The following is a 20184-nucleotide window of genomic DNA, read 5'->3' as shown; positions in this document are numbered from 1 at the left end:
AGTTAGCGGTTCTCTCTTAAAGGAAGTGTGCTTTTTCATACTGATCCTACTTCAATTGAAGCTGGCAGAAAGCTACTGAACTACGAATTTGGGCTTTTACTGGACAATGTTTGATCCAGTCTTATCAGAGCAGACAAAAATAGAAAATGTTTTATTTGAATAAACATTTTATTTCAAAAGAGACCAAAAACAATGTACATATTAACATTTGAGGGCTAGAGCCACTTCTACATACAATACTTAAGCGACTTTGACATTGAAGGCTAGATGTGACTGCCAGGGATCAAACTGGGATTTTTAAGCTGGTATTGTCCCCCAAATCGTTAAAATGTATTTATGGAAAATCAATTATCAGATATCTTGCCAATGCATACTGTACGCCCAACCCACCCCATTCCCTGGAACCAGTGAGTGGAAAGACAATATTTTGTTGTAGCAATCGAAAGCCCTATAATGGAAAGCCTTCGAGTATGATGGGCTGGATATCTGAGAAAAAAAAAACTGCACAAAGTTTAGTTTAAGCTAGATCACATACATGTCTTTTTTTTTTTTTTTACATAATATATGGTTTACTGGAAAGTTTTCAGACAGATGTTCAAAAAGACACCAGGTAGTAGCTAGTCAAGGTCGTCCAAGACACTAGTTTGTCAGTGTTAAATCCGTGACAATATGAATGTATCTATATTCCCCCTTCAAAAACTTGTTTTCAGACAAAGAATACTTTGCTTTATAATGGCGTTAGGAAAAGCTAAAGATACAAATGGTTTTGATTATAAATTATATCATATGATTATAAATCTGTAAGTAGAATAAACAATTGATCAAACTGACAAATCAAACTTAATGGAAGACTAGGTTTAAATAGAATGTTTATGAGTTACCCTTATTTCTTTGTAATCGTTTGATTTGTTGAGTGACATGAGGAAAAAAATGAAAAGTAATGGCCATACAATTAATTGAAGCGCAATAAATTCAGCAGGTCCCAAAGTGGAGATTGAACTTGATACATGATAACTACAACAAAGGCCTTTTGATAAAGGTAATGGTAAGACAAATAAGTACTAAGGAAGATGAGGGATTAAGGTGAAGTTAGAGAAATTCATATTTTTATCTTTGAATGGACTATGCTAATTATCATATATTTTTATCTTTGAATGGACTATGCTAATTATCATATAGTGAGTCTAACATTCATTTCACCTCAACACCATTCTCATAGCCCTACCCAGACCTCCTCCTTCATTGTCTCACATCAGATGGAATCGTTCTAATACGACATGCAGTTATGCAGATGACTGTTGCGCCATTTGACGTAAGACTACACCCTAACCAGAATGATTCTTCTCAAAACACTCACCAACTGTCATTTACTTTGGCCAAAAATACACCTTTCCCTTTTAACTCATCCCACTCACTCCAAAAAACCTCTAAGCCCCCCATCTAATTTATTCAGGCACATCCCTCCCACACACACACAGGGATGTGCCTGAATAAATAGATAAGGGCTTAGAGATAGATATATATCTATATATATGAAAGATGTCCAATTCTACAGTCCCCTTTTGGAGGGAGGGATAAGGTGTTCTGGCAGATCAGTGGGAAGCTCATGCCCCTCAAGCTTCACCTTGATCAAGTGATTGGCAAGGGCAAACTCTTCATCGTCCAGGTATCCATCCTTGTCTACATCAGCCAGCTTCCAGATCTTTCCCAGCACTGTGTTGGGCAGCTTGGACTTCACCATCTCCTTCTTGGCCAAGGCGCCTGACACTTTGCCGTTGACAGGAGACAGGGTGTAGAAGATCTCGTCGTAGGTGGGTTTGTCTCGTGCCACCACCCACTCCAGCTCATCAATGCCCTCGCCTGCACCCTCGCCGTAGCCATGGCCGAAAGGCCCGTTCATGGTGCCCTCAAAGGCGCCACCCTGGACTGACTGGCTGGGCATGGCTGCCTCCTCCTGGCGGACGAGGGTCATGAGTTTGGCTATGTCGTTGGCTAGCATGTCCTCAACAGCCTCCAGCAGCTTGGGCTTCACCGCCTGGAACTTACTGAAGTCCTGGTTAGCCAAGATCTCCTGTGTGTTTATAAAGGTGAAATGAGGTCAGGGGAGTTCTAGTCAAGGAAAGGTATCTGCAATGCTCATCACCACAACTACTGATATCACTACTTCGATGGCTACTTCGGTTAAAGGGATACTTCGGGATTGAGCTCATGGACACCATTTTTATGTCTTTGCATCCAGTATGAAGGAAGTTAGAAGTAGTTTTGCAAGCCAAAGCTAACTAGCATTGGTGCAATGACTAAGTCTACGGTATCTACTAGCATGCTATCAGTCTCCATAGACTTCCAGTCATTGCACTTACACTAGTTAGCAACTTCTTTCAAACTACACGCAGAGACATAAAAAAAGGTATCCACGAGTTCAGCTAACGCTGAAGTTCTCCTTTAACATAATTACTACCCCCACTGGAAAATAAAGAATGTATATTTGTGTACCTGCATCTTAGCTAGTTTGGGGAAGTCTCCGGGTGAGATCTGGTGCTCTTTCTCAATCCTCGTGTAGATCTCCCCCAGATTAGCAATCAGCTCCTTCTTCTTATTCTCCTTCCCAAACATGTTGGGCATCTCCTTCTTTAGAGAGCTGATAATGTAGGCGTGGACCTGGAGGGAGAAAGACTAAATTAATCATATCTGGACCTAAACACTGATACATTTTTGGCACAATGAGGGTTATACAATACAGTAGAGTAATTGTTTCCAGAGATAAATATGAATAAACCCAACATTTAAGACCTAGGTCTCACCTTGGCGAGGCGAGCCCGCTTGATGAGGTCATTGAGCTTCCTCAGAGCAGCATTCCGAGGCAGCCCCTGGATGTCCTTGAAAAGGTCCTGTTCCTCTGCCTCAAAAAGCTTCCGGTTGTCTGCGACCAGGAGCGGCTGAGCCCAAAAAGAACCAATGTACACCCGGATCACCTCTGGCGTACCGACAATTTTACCAAGCGACCACATGAGGGCGCCATAGACCCTCATCAGCTGCTGTGTGCCAATCTGATCAGCCTTGTTCAGAACCACCCGCATCTTGTCCTCATGGTTCTTCAGGGAGCGTATCACCTCAGAGAACTCATCCGAGATGTCTAGCTTGTGGGCGTCGAAGAGCAGAATGATGCGGTCAACACGCTCTGCAAACCACTCCAGCACTGCAGCAAAGTCATAGCCTGACGAGAGGAAAGAGGAAAACGGTTTGTTCATTTTGTCATAAGGGGTATGAAATCTTCTAAACATCCATAGGAATTAAACCCTTTTATCAGAAGTATAACATTTAAAATCAAATGAAAAATGGTACGAGATGTGGTCAACAAATTACAGTCCAACAAGTTTATTGGATCTGTGATTATGTAAAGAGTGAAAACATGCAGATGAATCCACACCAACTTGATTTAGAATGTGTGAGCCACTCCTAGTAAGAGTGTGTATGTTTCTCTATGCATATCAATTAGCTCAGATTCCAGTGCCACTTCAGCTTATCTGGTCTCTATGGTCCCGCTCCACACGGCAGACACACAGACCCAGCTAGATACCAAAACAGGTATATTTCACAATGAGAGACAAAATGTGATTTTCCTCTGCTAGGAAAACCTTGACTAAAAACCCTCCATCTTCCTTCTCCTCACAGTGTGACACCAACACTGCCCAGAGCAGAGCTTTGCTCTTTACCCATGACTGACAGAGCATAGAAATGGATAAAGTGGAATCCATTTCTATGTCACGGGACACACCTAGTAAAGTCTTATGAAATGGATGTGATGATGCAAGCAAGTTTAGGCCTCAAATTTCATCCTCATGTTCTAAAAAGATAAGCGGCGGGACTTATTCATAGTTGTTTTCTGGAGCACAATTTGCTTAACACTAAGCCTAGCTTATATTTCAGTTCAGAATAGTACAGGATTCATGTTTTCAAGCATGCAAAGAAAATCAACACTGAATGAGATCAAATGCTTTATGCATGCCATTTGTCCCATCAAACAAGACATTCAGTAATGTTTTAAATGTATTAGGCTGGGACCATTCTATCCACTATTTCTAGGGGATGTCTTCTACCCACCTCCACATGCGGGCATATCCCCCCTGAATGACAAACAGGAAAGAGCCTTTGGAGCATAAATTGTGCAGTGGAGACACTGGGCCCACAAAGAGACCTCTTCCTCACCTTAGAACAGTTATTTGTTCATTCTGAATTGTACTAGAGGGCAGCAGGGCACCACTCTGCCTTGGCACGTTGTGCTGGAGGTGGAGACAAAACAGTGATACTGAAAGTAGTTGTGGCCAATCCCTTTATTAGAAACTACAACGGCCACAGTTTTTAAAATCGGGGTTGGGATGTACGAGGCAGAGAACAGTCTGACTCAGCATTCTATTTAAACAGCGAGAAAGAAAACATGTCCATCTCAATCATTAGCAACTGGGGAAAGTCCAGAGACAAGATTCAACAATGAGTGTCAATTAAGCAGTACAGTAGTTGGTTAGAATCATGTTATTCACTAGGATAATAAGAACAGAGTGTCCTAATATGTTGGCTGTCGTTTCGTTTATTAGGATCCCCATTAGCTACTGCAAATGCAGCAGCTGCTCTTCCTGGGGTCCACATAAAACTTACAAATACGTGACACAGAACAGTTATAACTAGTAGTGAATCTAATCCCAGTGAAAGACTGAAAAGGCATTCTTCCATCAGTCTAGTTTTTGTGATGATGTTGGGAGGATGTGTGATCTCTGCACCGATCCAATGAGGGCGTGACCTGGCAAAGTCAAGAGTCCACGAGAACAGCTCCTCTTTATCTCTATTCACTTTAAAAGAGGTATATGCTGGTAATAAAGAGGTAATAAAAGACCGGGATATCAAATCTACATGGAGGCAATAGAAGAAAAAACAGCAATGCCTGTCACAATTCCTCCCATTTCATCTGAAGGTTAATTGTTACCACACCATATTTTAACCTAGTAACCAATCTCTGGTGAAATAAAGGCTAACTTGACTTAAAAAGGTGAGCGTAATCACAAGGGGGATGAAGAGACATACCACCCAATCAACTATGTCAGCCTTGTCAAAACAAAAAAGGCATCATCTATCATCTTAGTCAGTGATCCACCTGATACAGGCAAGGTCAAGGGTCAACGCTGTTCCAAGTCAAAGGGATTCATAAAATGTATTCTCTTCTACTCCACTTCTCTCTCACAGCTTCCATGAACTAAAGAGAGTGGAATTGCCCCCAACCCTGATGGAAGCTAATTGGTTGAGGTGAAAGTGCATCTAAATGGAAGGTATTTTTCAGTTTTGCTTTCTCAGCACACCTTCCTTCACTTTTCTAAAAAAGAAATATCTGCTATGAACGCACGCATGGAATTGACAATGGACACCAAACCTACAAAGATGATTTCTAATTTCAAGGTAATGATAGAAAAATGGGGAAGTACCTAGGGTGAGAATGAACACTGCATGCTGATCTGGCAGAGAATATCAGTGTCATACTCAGGCGCCAGCAGAATAGGAATTTGAGACCATCCTTGCAGGGCTCAGAAATAAGACATGCTTCGCTGCCTGTCCAATAGCAACAGGCCTGTTTGTATGCATCTGGGCACGTACACGGTAAGACATCAGGCATTGTTTTCAAAGACTGACAGTGGTTCACCGTCATCACTTCCTACAATGTGGTCCTCTTCCTGATTTATACTAGTTGTTCAGAGGTCATGAACCCCACTGCCTGGCCTTGTTTCATGAGAGTTCCATTACTGGTTATTTGGTACATGGTAGTCCCACAAATGCAACCCTTTCCCCCCTGCCACTAGGGAGAAACATTAGTAATGTCCTGGTTGATGAACTGGAGCCTGGGCAGTATGACACACGTCTCATAACCATCTCTTCTGTATCACTATGGGAAATAGTCAGCTTTAATTCTTTAATTCCACAATTCAATGGCTAATGACCTATTTGTTCGCAACATTTTGGAATCCTGTATGGCCTCAGGTTAAACGGTTAAACTTTATACGTTTCTGAAATAAAAACAGGCATAAAGCGCCAATGACATGACCACGCCTCCTTTAAGGTTAAGGAACCAGCCACGTTGCTTAAGCTGTCTTTTGTCACTGGTTAACCACATGGGTTCAAAGCTCTTCCAGCTCACTTGCTGACAGCAGACACAGCAACCCCTTTAATTACCAGCCTTAAATTTGCCAAGAATTGTCTGAGTGTGAGGGAATGCCATTGACACCCGGGAGAAAGCTTGGAGTCACCGAGGACCTTCAACATGTATACAGTAAACAATGAACGGTCTGTCTAACTGAACCTTGCAAGATACGCTAGAGTAACAAGGACGTCTCCTCATTCACCTGCCTTCCCTTCACAGATGAAGTAGTAGCCTAGATTCACTGCTGTAACACTCCCGGGGGAAAACAGCAGTGTCCTTATAAGGAAAAGTCCAATAAACACCCCAAAAGTAAGGCAGCTAAATAGCGTCCTCGTTTTTCCATAGTCAAGCAGGCCACAGTATTATGATTAACAGAAAGGTAAAGCAGCCGTGGAGCGGACAGAGTCAGAAGACTTGAGATTATTAACTGCCCTTGCAAGGTCTGAGCCAGGGCAAATGGAGACAAGTATCACTGAGGCAGATAAAACACCACGATGGCCAACAAAGACATTCTGTTGACAGACCCTACTAGATGAATTCATAAATGAAAAAGAAAAATGGTGGGAAATGAAGGGGAAAGTAGTTTGGAGTGGGATGAGAGAATTTGTGATCCAGTCACAGGGACAATGGGGAAGTATATTGCAGTGACCCTACATTGACTCTGGTGTGGGTTTCCTGTGTGTGAGTGTGCGTGCACTCCCTCGTGTGTGTGTGTAGTAGTGGTAGTATGTGTGTTCTAGAGAGAGAACTACAACCAACCACCTCATTTTCCATCAGAGTAATGACTGTAGCAGGGCTTCCCCTTTGTAATAAATGGCACTGAATTCTGACCACAATAAGTACTCTACAAAATGTAACCTCAGTACTGCATCTGTATCATGGTGCAATATACTGTGTAGGAATGTCAATTCAAATCTTCCCCATTTCAGTTCGGTGGTCATGCATGTGATTTACTATAGCCCACAGTGGGTTATGAGAAGTCTTCATACCTGTCTCCAGTAAGTGCATGAAAGCCCAGTGTAATATCCCAGTCCCTGACTCCCATCTACATTTAAGTGCTTTGTAAGTACGGTACAGCACACCCTCTTTCGATTCTCATTAATTCCCCTGGACTTCAAACTTCAAACGATCTCCTGCCTTCAGCACTCAAACATCAAAGAGTTCTAAACATGCCAAGTCTACTTTTATTTCACCACGGTTGTAGTAAAAAATGCTTCTTTTTTTTTTTTTAAATAAAAAGCTATATAAAATGTTGTTTTTAAATGTTGTTTTCTCACTTTCTCCCTACCATCATATCTCTTATGTCCCCAGGAAGTGTTTTTTCACCCTGAGGTGACCCAGTGGCGGTTGGACGAGCCTTACTATTCACCCAGGATGCTCGCACCAGGGTAAAACAAATGAAGTGTAAACGCCTATGATTAGTGTAAATAACAACCTCTATTTTGTTCTTCAGTTGGCTTGCTGTGGCTCATCTTTATTGACACTGCGCAGCTGATGGTCTGAGGCACACACACATCCCATCACGCACGCTCTCAATCGCAACCACACTGGGGTGAAGGGTAGAGGGCAAAGAGTAAGACTCACTGACTTCTAAAAGTTTTTCAAACCTTTCCCTAGAGATCAATGTTTGCTTTGGATGAATTCAATGGTTCCAGGCTCAACATTGAGTTGAACTAGCAACCCTTCCCTAATGGCTGCGCCACACTGCTGCCCAGCCTGCCTAGGAGTGAGCGTTCTTTTTTTCTTACCCTCCATCTTCCGGTCCTGTCCCTCTCCGAGGCCCCCACCGTTTCCTGGCGGCCTTCCTCTCTGTCAGGTCATTTCTCTCAGAGTGGGACGGCACTCACACCCATTCTGTCGTCATGGTGTACGGCAGGGGGATGTTCTGACATCCTCTCTTCACAGTACTCGCCAATACACTTGCTCTAGAACCATGCATGAGAGGCAGTGGTCTAACGCAAATCACGCAGGAATTCAGAATGTCAGAGGCTGTTCAGCACTAATATAAAAACAGGACGGCTATAAACACGGGCCTTGTAATGCAGATCATTCACTGCCATTCCCCTGCTTCACTAGGATATGCCAAATGTCTACAGCATTTATCTGCATTCTCAGGGACACAAAAACGTGCTAAATTAAATTGACCACATTACATGATCATTGGACTGGCCAACCTTAAAGTAGAACTTTAGTCCTTTTTTCAGTAAAAACAAAAATAAGAATAATCATGAGACAGAATCAAGATGGAGGAAGAGGGCAAAAGGAGAGTCATTGAGAGGGGGAAGAAGGATGCAGAAAGAAAAGAAAGATGGGGAAGTCAAAAGAACCTTCATGGTACAATGAATAAAGGCTGTTAACTACTAACCTCTGCTGATCCTCTGCTTTTCTCCAGACAGGATTCCTGGGGTATCAATAATGCTGATGCTCTCCAATACAGCGTTGGGCATCTGAGCACACACAAACCTGGGAGAAAGATAGTGGTGATGATGATGACGCCTAACTACACAATAAATGCAGTAATTAACCACAAAAGTGCCTTCAGAAAGTATTCATACCCCTTGACTTATTCCACATTGTTACAGCCTGAATTAAAAATGTATTAAATTGATATTCCCCTTATTGAAAATTAAATATAAAAATATAATATGTAAGTAAGTATTCACACCTGAGTCAATACATGTTAGAATCACATTTGGCAGCGATTACAGCAGTGATTCTTTCTTGGTAGGTCTCAAAGAGCTTTAAACACCTGGATTGTACAATATTTGCACATAATTCTTTTTCAAATACTTCAAGTGCTATTAAGTTGGTTGTTGATCATTGCTAGACAGCCAGTTAAGTCTTGCCAACGATTTTAAAGTCGATTTAAGTCAAAACTAACTAGGCCACTCAGGAACATTCAACGTCGTCTTGGTAAGCAACTCCAGTGTATATTTGGCCTTGTGTTTTCGGTTATTGTCTTGCTGAAAGGTGAATTGTCTCCCAGATGTCTGTTGGAAAGCAGACTGACAGGTTTTCCTCTAGGATTTTGCCAGTGCTTAATAAATATGGAGTGGTACTCAGTGATGTAATGGATTTGCCCCTAACATAATACTTTGTATTCAGGGCTAAAGTTAATTTCTTTGCCACATTTTCTGCAGTTTTACTTTAGTGCCTTATTGCAAACAGGATGCATGTTTTGGAATATTTTTATTCTGTACAAGCTTCCTTTTCACTCAGTTATTCTGTACTCTGGCACACAGATCAGAGTGCTCTGAAATTGGAATCGATAGCCAGAGTGAATTTATGAACGCACTCCTAATGACTGCAATGTGTGACTGCGGCCCGCAATTCGAGGCATTCCTGCATCGGCATGAAAGCCCCGCCCCCACTCTCTACCTGGCATGAAAATATGTTTCTTATCAAGTACACTGTGAAACTCTTGACTGGTAATGTCACAGATTCTTGCATTCACGTTTACTACAACCTTCGGCGAATGAAATGGAAGCAGTATGGCCAAAAATCAGTCCATTTTGAGCCTGTAATTGAACCCACAAATGCTGATGCTCCAGATACTTAACTAGTCTAAAAAGGCGGCCAGTTTTATTTCTTATTAAAATCATAATTTCAAAAAGGTTATTCTAATGATCAATTAGCTAATCCAAGTTTATAATTTTAAAAGGCTAACACAACATGCCATAAACAGCATGATCATGACAGGTTCACCTTGTGCTGGGGACAATAAAAAGGCCACTATAAAATGTGCAGTTGTCACAACACAATGCCACAGATGTCTCAAGTTGAGGGAAAGTGCTGGCATGCTGACCGCAGGAATGTCCACTAGAGCTGTCGCCAGAGAATTGAATGTTCATTTGTTTTAGAGAATTTGGCAGTATGTCCAACCGGCCTCACAACCGCAGACCAGGTGTATGGCGTCGTGTGGGCGAGCGATTTGCTGATGTCAGTGTTGTGAACAGAGTGCCCCATGGTGGCGGTGGGGTTATGGTATGGGCAAGCATAAGCTACGGCCAATGAACACAATTGCATTTTATCAATGGCAATTTGAATGCACAAAAATACTGCAACCAGATCCTGAAACCCATTTCAAGACATCTGTGACCAACAGATTCATATCTGTATTCCCAGTCATGAGAAATCCATAGATTAGGGCCTAATGAATTTCAATTGACTGATTTCCTCCCCCCCCAAAAAAATTTGGGGGGAATCTATGAAATGGTTGCACTTATCTTTGTTCAGTATAGAATTGTTAATATATATATTTTCGGTGTGGAAGACAAGTAATTACTGGAAGCTTTGACGCAAACCTACATTCAACACCTTACGTCTTGTAAGAATAAGCAGTAAGCCTGTATGTGATCTTTCCAGCTCCTCTAGAAATAGACTGTTTTTGGAGACCCTCCAATCAAGGCACAAAACCATATGCTACACTCAAGACAACAAGCATACCCAAATCATTTTAGTCCACTCTGTATGCTATAATACTATTTAGAGAGAGAGAGCTCAAAATCCTATGTAGAAATGTTGGGCAGTTAACTAGTCCTTAATGCCAGACGCTGAATACATGATTCCTCTATGAACACCAGCATGTATTTGAAGTAGCTTTCATTTCCCCTCCACCCTCAGTACACTTGGTAGAGACATTGGTCGAGACAGACTTACAGATCTGCTGTCAGGCAATTAAAACATAGTAGTCTTGTGTGAAGGGCCTTCAGTGGAGTGATAACACAACTGTACATGATCTCACTCTTTTTCTTAGATTCAAATTAAGCTAATGGCAAAAGGCAGAGCATGATGGGAATCTCTTTTTTTCATTCCTCTGTTCAATTTGTTTTTCCTTCCCTCTCCCCTCAATGTGACTGTGGGACAAGAACGTCCTTGTTTTTTGGCAGAGGTCTTATCTTTCTAACTCCTTAACTCACATGATCCGAGTCCCTCAGCATATCTGGATGCAGGTGCATAACTCATGACTAAACCACTCCGTGTCACTCACAGCTATCATTCCCCAGTCCTGAAACATACTTCCCAGTTGCAGTCATACAAAAACACATTAACACCACAATTTCAAACCTCCACATATCACACAGCCAGAGACAGCCCAGAGGCAGCCAGAGGCACACCCTGCTTGAATGTTTCCCTCCGATTCTCCCCAGCCCCATCTATGTTGAGTCTCATCTGAGTCTCTACTCCCTCTTTTTTCCACATTTACTCTCATCTAGAATTCCTGGCATTCCCTTGGTCCGGTTGCCAACGCGTTCTGTTCGTGAGCTGCAAACTCAAAACCGAGAAATGGCCTCAGGTAGGCACAGACATACAGCAGCATACACCACCCTGAAAGGTTCATCATGCATCTGGAGTAATGTTAGGAGGTTAAAAGGTTAGAGAGATGCAGAGTGGGGCTGGATAAAATGGCAAGGTTATGGATGACAGTGCATGATTGCCAAGAGTGAAAGGAAACACGTTAAGGTCACAATGAGTTGCCTGCTGTTTGAAGGAAAAAGGGAGAAACAGCTGAGTCAGTATGAGTTCTTTCTGCCAAGGCAGAGCTGGAGTAAAGAACTGACTCTGGTCTTTCCGCTCTGAAAGCCTGACCAGTCGACCCACCACAGACAAAAATGGCAGGGATTTTTATGCCTTCGTAATCTTTGGGTAAATATATTTTCATGATGGAAAAATGCTTTAGGCGTAAACTTAAAACAACTAAAACCAGATAAAAAGTATGTAGAAGAGATAATGGACCTTTATATTTAAATTATTTGAGAATTAAACATCAGCTAAATAAAAGCTAGACATTCAGGGAGAATTTAAAATTCCAAAAACCAAAATTTAGCATTATTGACTCATGTTTGAGCAAAAGATCATTAGCCATGGCAAAATGCATAGAATTGCAGGAAATTAGCTTTAAAAATTGCAACATTTTCTCTCAGCTGCATGCCAATCTGTAGAATTACAAGACATTTGCTTTAACTGCAAAAATGTCTCAGCTCAAATGGAGAAAATTGTAGAATTTCAGGAAATTGGCTTAAAAAAAGCAAAAGAAATTAAGTCTCTACACTGTCAAGATTGGGGACTCAAATTCTCTAAAACAAATCTGGACAGCTCAAAAGCAGTGAGTTAGCCTATACACAAATTGTGAATTAACCGGGCAAAATGTTTCAGGCAGGGTGGTAACAGCCTCACACAGCCAAGTATAAACACAGCTGGTCAGAACTACTATTGGAGCCTTTCATCATTGCTTCCCCAGGAGAGCATTACCACTCCCTCTTATTCTTAAAATCGCAGTCCACACTCAGTCAGTCATGATGGATGACATTCAATACAGAGGATCCCATTCCTGGAGTGGCTGTCAAATTGACCCCTTGAAAAAGGCAGGCTAGTGTCAGCTTAGCTCACACCAAAGGGAAACGCACAACTGATTGAAAATAGGTGTGCAGAACAGTGCTACAAATGCTGATGTGACACACCCACAACGTTGAGCAGAAAAGTCATACCATTTCACACAAGATCAGCATTATAACAAATAAAGCATCCGCTTTTCATCGGACACCCAAAGACTTTATTTTCCATATGCACTACTGGAATGCAGGATAAAGTGATTGCACACAGTCTGGGTAGTCACAAAATGTAGCTACAGTAGCACAGCTCAATGTGTAACTAGTTTTACTTGTTCAAAGTGTAGGAAATAAATCCTGAACGGTTACTATAAAACAACTTGGTACTGGTGTTTGTCAGAGCAGTGGAGAAGGATGGAATTTAATACTAAAATATGGAGAACATTGCACTGTCAAACTGTAGAGTGCTGCAAGTAAAATGACTCAGCAGAGACATGGTTATGATCAAGCATAGTTTTGGTGAAGCAAAGGCTCATACCACAGACAACCACTACAGATTTATGAGTGTATGTTTCTGGCATCAGTTAAACATATAAACCCCAATAGTTGGTCAGGAAACACTGTAGAATCTCTGTCCAGGTATTCTCCATTAATGTGGAAATCAATGTAGCTATGAGAGCAATGTCAGTTAATAATTGATTTAACCAGACAGCCACTTCTGCAGTTTGTACCAGGAGAGGATGCCCTGCTCCTTGGCTTCTATGGGACCTCTGAGGGGAGGTGACATTCTACAATAAAAGTCCCCTACTTGCGTACAGTGTAATGAATAGATTACATATTTTCTGAGGGTGAGCGCAAGGTTCAGGCTAGACTGTTCTTTCATACATAGGCTATGACAGCTATTTGCTTTTATGTAAAGAAGTTGATGTTAACAGGATGGATCTCTTCTCTATACCCCATTTCACTTTTTAAGCAAGATGACAATGGCATGAATAATATTCTTGACTCCCATGACAGGTCTGTATGGAAGCATTATAAAAGCATAGGAGATAGAAAAGCGTATTTGTTCATGCAGTAAACTTGTTAGCTTGACCAGTCTCAGTCAAAGGACATGGGCAGACCAGAGGGGGCTTTTCAAAGTTCAACACAAACTGACAGCCACTCCCCTCCCTCTCATACTGTCACACACTGAACATCTGATCCAAAGATAAGACAAAAATGTATAAAAAAAAAGACAAATATGAATATACGGGTAAAAAAACAAGAGTTCATGGATCACTGATGATCCTCCGACAAATAGGATAATCCTTGGACTAGGGATGTGCACAATTGTTTTTAGCGTTTAAACTGCCATTTGTTATCGTTTAACGATAAAAAATAAAATGATCATAAAATGACATGAATTCATAATTCATATATGTTCCGGCATATAACCGCTAGGGGGCAGTGTAGTTCAATCTACCAAACTCCTGGCTACTTACCAGTCAGCGCTCACCTTACTGCTGTCCCCCACCCACTCAGCAACTATGGTAGTTAATGCCGTTTTAGGTTCTCTGCGGTGTCCCTCTCCATGTTGTCAGTATACGGGACATCATGTCCCACCTCTCATCAATGTGATGGCTTACTGCAGTGATGCATGACAGCGTGTTGAAACATCCAACAATCTGTTAACGCCACGTATGGTGTTTCAGGGCTCACGCGTTGTACTCGCAAAATAATCATTGTACAATTTCTCCATCCAGGTGTCACATTTTTTTACATTTTCGACGTGGCATCTTGTAGTCTGGTTCTAGATATGCCATCAGGGCAGTGAAGACTACATCAGGGTTGGAAATTAACGCCGGCCAAATGCGGGTAGATTTTGTCATTGGCGGGTCAGAATGTATATCCGTTTTTTGTTGTTTTACTTTTTTATCCTAAGTCCACATGTAGAAGTTGGTTGAATTGACAAGAAAGGCTAATAGTGTGAATGTCCTCATATTTCTTGGCCAGTTACATCGTTTTGTTCACATGCTAGGTTGTTTCAATGTTAGTTTGAGTTTTCTGCAACCATCTGCTGCTAGGAAGACATCCGCAATCAGAGATTGTTTTCATCACAGAAAAGGCAGTGCCCAGTTACCCCGGTAACAGCCCATCCTTTAAAAGGGACAGCTGAAAATGTGTGACTCTCCTAGGGCGTGTTCATTCACTCAGAGTGAGGGCTCTGGGCGTTTGTAAATTCTGAGCGTTGTCAGATTGTCTTTTCATAAATTCAGAGCGTTTCACTCTTGGAGCATTCAGAGAGCACACTGGACGCTCTGGCCAGGTGTAGGGTTGATCCAAGTGTTCTGACCTCACAACGGCAGTCAAGCATCCAAGCTAACTGGCTAACTTGTTGGCTACCTCCAGACATAAATGAGAGAATACCTCACTGACTGTTTAACTTGACCAAGCAGAGCTGGTTAGGCTGTTTTGTTATCTAAAGCGTTGCCGACGAACTGTGCTGATGGCAACAATTGAATTACTTTTTTTTTTGCAGACGTTTACTGACACAGGTCATGTTCAAGAGGTGTTGCACGTTCGTAAATTCATCACTTATTCAGCACTCTGGCACACTCAGACTTGAGTGCTCTGAAAATCAGAATAGATAGCCAGAGTGAATTTATGAACACCCCCCTAATGATTGCAATAATGTGACTGCAGCCCGCAATTCGGGGGGTTCCTGCATGTGGGTATTCCTGCATCTGCATGAACAAACCTCCTTGAGCATCATTGATACCTGCATGAACGCCCCACCCGCACTACAATTTTCCCAGCTGTTAAAAACCTCTTGGGGATCTTATCCCGGTATTGGGATTTATTGTCAAGAGACCATGGCGGGAAATTCAAAACTGCAAGAATCTAATAATTTCTCCAAACAATCAACTATTTTTCACCATTTGAAAGATAAACATCTAAATCCAATCACATTGTCCGATTTCAAAGAGGCTTTACGGCGAAAGCATAAAGTTATGTTAGGAGAGTACATTGAAAATAGCTGTGTGTAATGTTTTGTCAATTCAAAGACCAGCGTCACCAAAAGCAGATAACCAGCTAAAATTATGCACTAACCTTTGACAATCTTCCTCAGATGACACTCCTAGGACATTATGTTATACAATACATGCATTTTTTGTTCCATCAAGTTCATATTTATATCCAAAAACAGCATTTTACAGTAGCGGTGAAATTCAGAATTTTTTCCCCCTCAAATGCTTCCGGTGAATCAACGTTACAATTTACAAAATTACTATTCGAAAACATTGGTAAATTATAATATTGTCATTCAAATAATTATAGTTTAACATTTCGTAAATGCTACTGCATTGCCAGATTTCAAAATAACTTTACTGGGAAAATCACACTTTGCAATAAACGGGGTGCTGTGCTAAGAACAATAGGCTAGGATATACAGGTTAGCACCATCTAATATCAATAATACTATTGTCAATAATCCCTTACCTTTGATTATCTTCATCCATTGGCACTTCCAGGAATCCCAGGTCCACAACAAATGTGGTTTCTTTTGACAAAGTTCATAATTTATGTCCAAATAACTCCAAGTTATTCCATGTTGATAGCGCTTCGGTATGCTCCTCAAAAGTAGGGCGGGGGGGTCACGACGAAAAGTAAAAAAAATGAATGAATGCGCAGGTGCGGGCAATAATGAAGTGATGACATCCCAGGGAGGTCAACTTCTCTTCCTTGTCATCCGGTCTCTGTTCATCATAGCCGCTTCAAACAACTTTATAAAGAGCGTTGACATCTAGTGGAAGCCGTAGGAAGTGCGAAATGAATCCTTTGTCACTGTGTGATCTATTAGCAATGACTCGAAAAAAATAGTACAGCCACAAAATTTTTGTTTTTCTCAGGTTTTTGCCTGCCATATGAGTTTTGTTATACTTACAGACACCATTCAAACAGTTTTAGAAAATTCAGTGTTTTCTATCCAAATCTGGTAATAATATGCATATCCTAGCTTCTGAGTTGGTGTAGGAGGCAGTTAAAAATGGGCACATATTTTTTTCAAAATTCTCAATACTGCCCCCTAGCCCCAACAGGATGACGTGCGGAGCGCTTTATATCCGTGGCAAATCATTTGAAAGATGCAGATCTCCTCATACTAACGTTAAAACATTGTTGCATTAGGTACTTGTTTAATTTTTCCTTTTATGATGACCAGTTAGTGGTAGTTGTGATAACTGCACTGTCATTTTAATTTGGTTAAAATATAATTAATTTAATATTTATTTTTACATAGAGTTAATGATTCCAATGTTGTTCACACCCCTACTTGACCTTTATTACAGAGGAGCTTGCTAACTAAGATAGCTAGCTATCCTCTAACAGTGCTAGCTCAGTAATGGACAAAATTAACCTAACGTTACTGCTTACATGCCGATTTTGTCCACCCACACCACACACGATCAGGACACACAGGTTGAAATATCAAAACGAACTCTGAACCAACTATATTAATTTAAGGACAAGTCGAAAAGCATTAAACATGTATGGCAATTTAGCTAGCTTGCTGTTGCTAGCTAATTTGTCCTGGGATATAAACATCAGGTTGTTATTTTATCTGAAATACACAAGGTCCTCTACGCTGACAAACGTTTCTAGCAATCTCTCCTCCATCAGGCTTCTTCTTCTTTGGACTTTATAGGGCAGTTGGCAACCAACTTTAAGGTGCATTACAACCAACTGAACTGGAGTGTGGTCCTCAGTTCATCTTTCAATCACCACTGTGGGTATATGCTTCTAAAAACCAATGAGGAGATGGGAGAAGCGGGACTCTTCAAACGTCACAAATAGAACCAACAACTACTATGCAGACACGCACGAGCAGTGTGGGTGCAATGATTGAATAACATGCATGTGTACATTTATTTGGCAACGCTCACGACGGTGTGGTTAGCATGTTACAGTCCAAGAAACTTACACACTCTGTTCAGAGGCGAACTTGCTCTGGCAACCAAAACAGCCAACTACACCACCTAAAACGTGAATCGATCCTCAATTGCAGTATGTTCTATAAACATACAGCACTCTACTTCATATCACAAATGCAAAATAAACACTTACTGTAAATGGTTAGGTTAACAGTTGCAGTCAACAGTATTTTTCAGTGACAACATGTGGCTTCTGTCTTCAGTTTACACACAGGTGTAACAGCTAATTAGCACAGTCGACTGTAAGGCCGTCTGGGAATCCTAATCCTATAAAAAGGTGTAGTAATTATATATATATATATATATTTTTTACTGATATGAAAGATACGTTCCTTATGTTTCCAAAACACTACGTTTTAACTGTTAGAGCGAACGCCGGGGCTCTAACATGCCAGAAGATACTATCTTAAATAGGCGCTAAACATAGTTAGCGACAATGAATGGGCTAACTCTGCCCATCCTTTTAATTCCCTGGGGGATTCATTAAAACGTTCCCAGTTCCTAGTTAGACAGCTTGCCATCTAGCTGGTTACACGGGACTGGGACTCACCTGTTAAGAAAGGCGTTGCCAAAAGCGTTGAGTTTTCTGAAGGGTTTCTTGGGGTCAACTACTAGAGCGTTGCCTGGTATCAGCCCGTCCTGCTCTCCATGCATGACCGCTATGAAGGAGTCGGTGGTCGGTTCGGGCCCTATCCGCATGCCGGGAAAATCTTGCTCCATAAGATGCCGGATAAATGTGGTTTTACCCGTGGAGTATTGGCCAACCAATAGTACCATAGGCTTGTTGTCAAAGTCGGCATCTTCCAAAGCCGGTGAATGGAAATCGTGGAAGTGGTAGGTATCTTCCAAGGGAAAGAGTTTGGTCTTGTACAGCTTTTTCAGCCCCTCCGACACATTCTGGATTAGTTCTGGGTCCTTCTTGCCATTCCTTTTGAACATGGTGCCCGAATTCAGAACTATTGTAGATGTACTTGTCGTCTCAATGTCAGTAGAAGTTGATGATATCGTTGGCTAACGACTCTGTGGCTGTCCCGAATGCGGCAATACGTTTGAATGAGTAAATTTGTTAGCCTTCTCCCCTTGTTTAGCTAACTAATCCTCGAATTTAAACTACAAGGCTTACTAGCAGCAGACCAAGAAACTCCCTTGAAGACACCCTCTCCTCCGTGCTTCTACAATCACAAATCCGGTGTCAAGCATTCCTAGTGGAACGTCAGAAGGCTAGTACATTTATGGGGGAAATGCAAGACGGCTTGGTTTCAAATTAAAAGCCCCGTCTCTACAAGTCTGATGAGCACATGCTTTATGAATTCGAAAGGGAAACCCCAACCATTCTGGTCTGACCTGTTAGTGACAGTTAATAAACTGTTATCGTTCACATTTATTACAACCTTGATTTGAGCAAATTACATTGAAGCAATGTAGCCTAATAATTCCCTAAATGTTTTTTTTCCTCCTGGGAAAAACATCTATGGAATTATTTAGGGACTTTTTTTGTGTTACAGTTTCCCAAGGAGAATGTGATTTTTTTTGCATTAAACACTTATGTTCTTGTGTGTCTCGCAATCTCAGTCAGTCATCTTTCTTCATGGAGTTTAGAGTTGAGGTTAAAATATTGACATTGTATACACACACACACACACACACACACACACACACACACACACACACACACACACACACACACACACACACACACACACACACACACACTAGCAGACAGTGATAAACTATTAAGTTTGAGGTGGAAAATCTGACAGCTGATATGAAAATATATGTTTCTTATCAAGTACACTGTAAAACTCCTCTGACTGGTACTCCTCTGACTGATATTCCTGCATGAAAAGGAGGGGGCTGATTCATGAAGGTGACTCAGCTAGGGACTGGATTGTGAAAATGAAAGTAAGTTCATTGACTTCTAGGATGTTTTCCTGGTACACCGGGTATTTCTTATAAACTGTAGGAAGATTTGTGGAACTAAGACATTGGATAATAGTGGGTAAAGGGGTGTGTGAGGGGAGAGTCTAATGATAGTAAATCTGGGACTCTTTTTGCATTCACCATTTAATAGCCCCTCCCTGGCAGGTTTATGTTAAAACACGTCCACCCTGTGGTAGCACTCAATAAATACTAAGCTTCTACCAGACTAGACACCCTGTCTAAAATTCTTGAATTTATAGTTGATTTTTCCCCACTAACAGTCATCCACTTATAACAGGTATCATATTATTTCAATAATTAGAGAGTGATGTTTTCAATATTTATTTCCAAGGTTTGCAACAAACAAAAACGTATTGGCTTCAAGTAACTTACAAATGTACACTATACAGGATATTATCAGTGGTCTCATGAATACATAATAGTTTTCTGATCATTTATCAAACATATCAATGAGCTTCTCTATCTTCACCTGTGTGTGCTCAGTAGGACAGACACGGCAGTGGCCTACATAACTGACAGGCAGTCGTGTTGCAAAACACTGGCTGTCAATTCATAGGTCATCACCATGCGTCCCATTCTTCTCTTAGCCCGACTCTGCATTCAAACCAACGTTTGGAGTGCATAAATACCTTCACCTGATGTTGTTATAGAGAACAAGGAGCTGATATCTGTCGAATGATCTAGAGACTGTTCTTAACAATACATCTCATTACAAAATGCATCACAATGTGGGTAGAGCAAATGTAAATGAGTTCAACCAAAA

General features: G+C 41.3%; 1 protein-coding gene across 1 annotated transcript; it reads right to left on the bottom strand.

Moving 5' to 3' along the window:
- Positions 1-149: 149 nt before the first annotated feature.
- LOC106603140 (EH domain-containing protein 1) lies at positions 150-18733 on the bottom strand. The gene is made up of 5 exons (XM_014196421.3): positions 18031-18733; positions 8547-8644; positions 2802-3214; positions 2494-2658; positions 150-2071 (listed from the first exon to the last, which is right to left on the bottom strand). The coding sequence occupies exons 1-5, from the start codon at positions 18417-18419 to the stop codon at positions 1550-1552; spliced, it is 1587 nt and encodes a 528-aa protein (XP_014051896.1). The 5' UTR covers positions 18420-18733; the 3' UTR covers positions 150-1549.
- Positions 18734-20184: the final 1451 nt, after the last annotated feature.

Source organism: Salmo salar, chromosome 04, assembly GCF_965601325.2.
Source record: "Salmo salar chromosome 04, fSalSal1, whole genome shotgun sequence".
Classification (NCBI taxonomy): Eukaryota; Metazoa; Chordata; class Actinopteri; order Salmoniformes; family Salmonidae; genus Salmo; species Salmo salar.
This window is presented reverse-complemented; position numbering and strand designations above follow the sequence as displayed.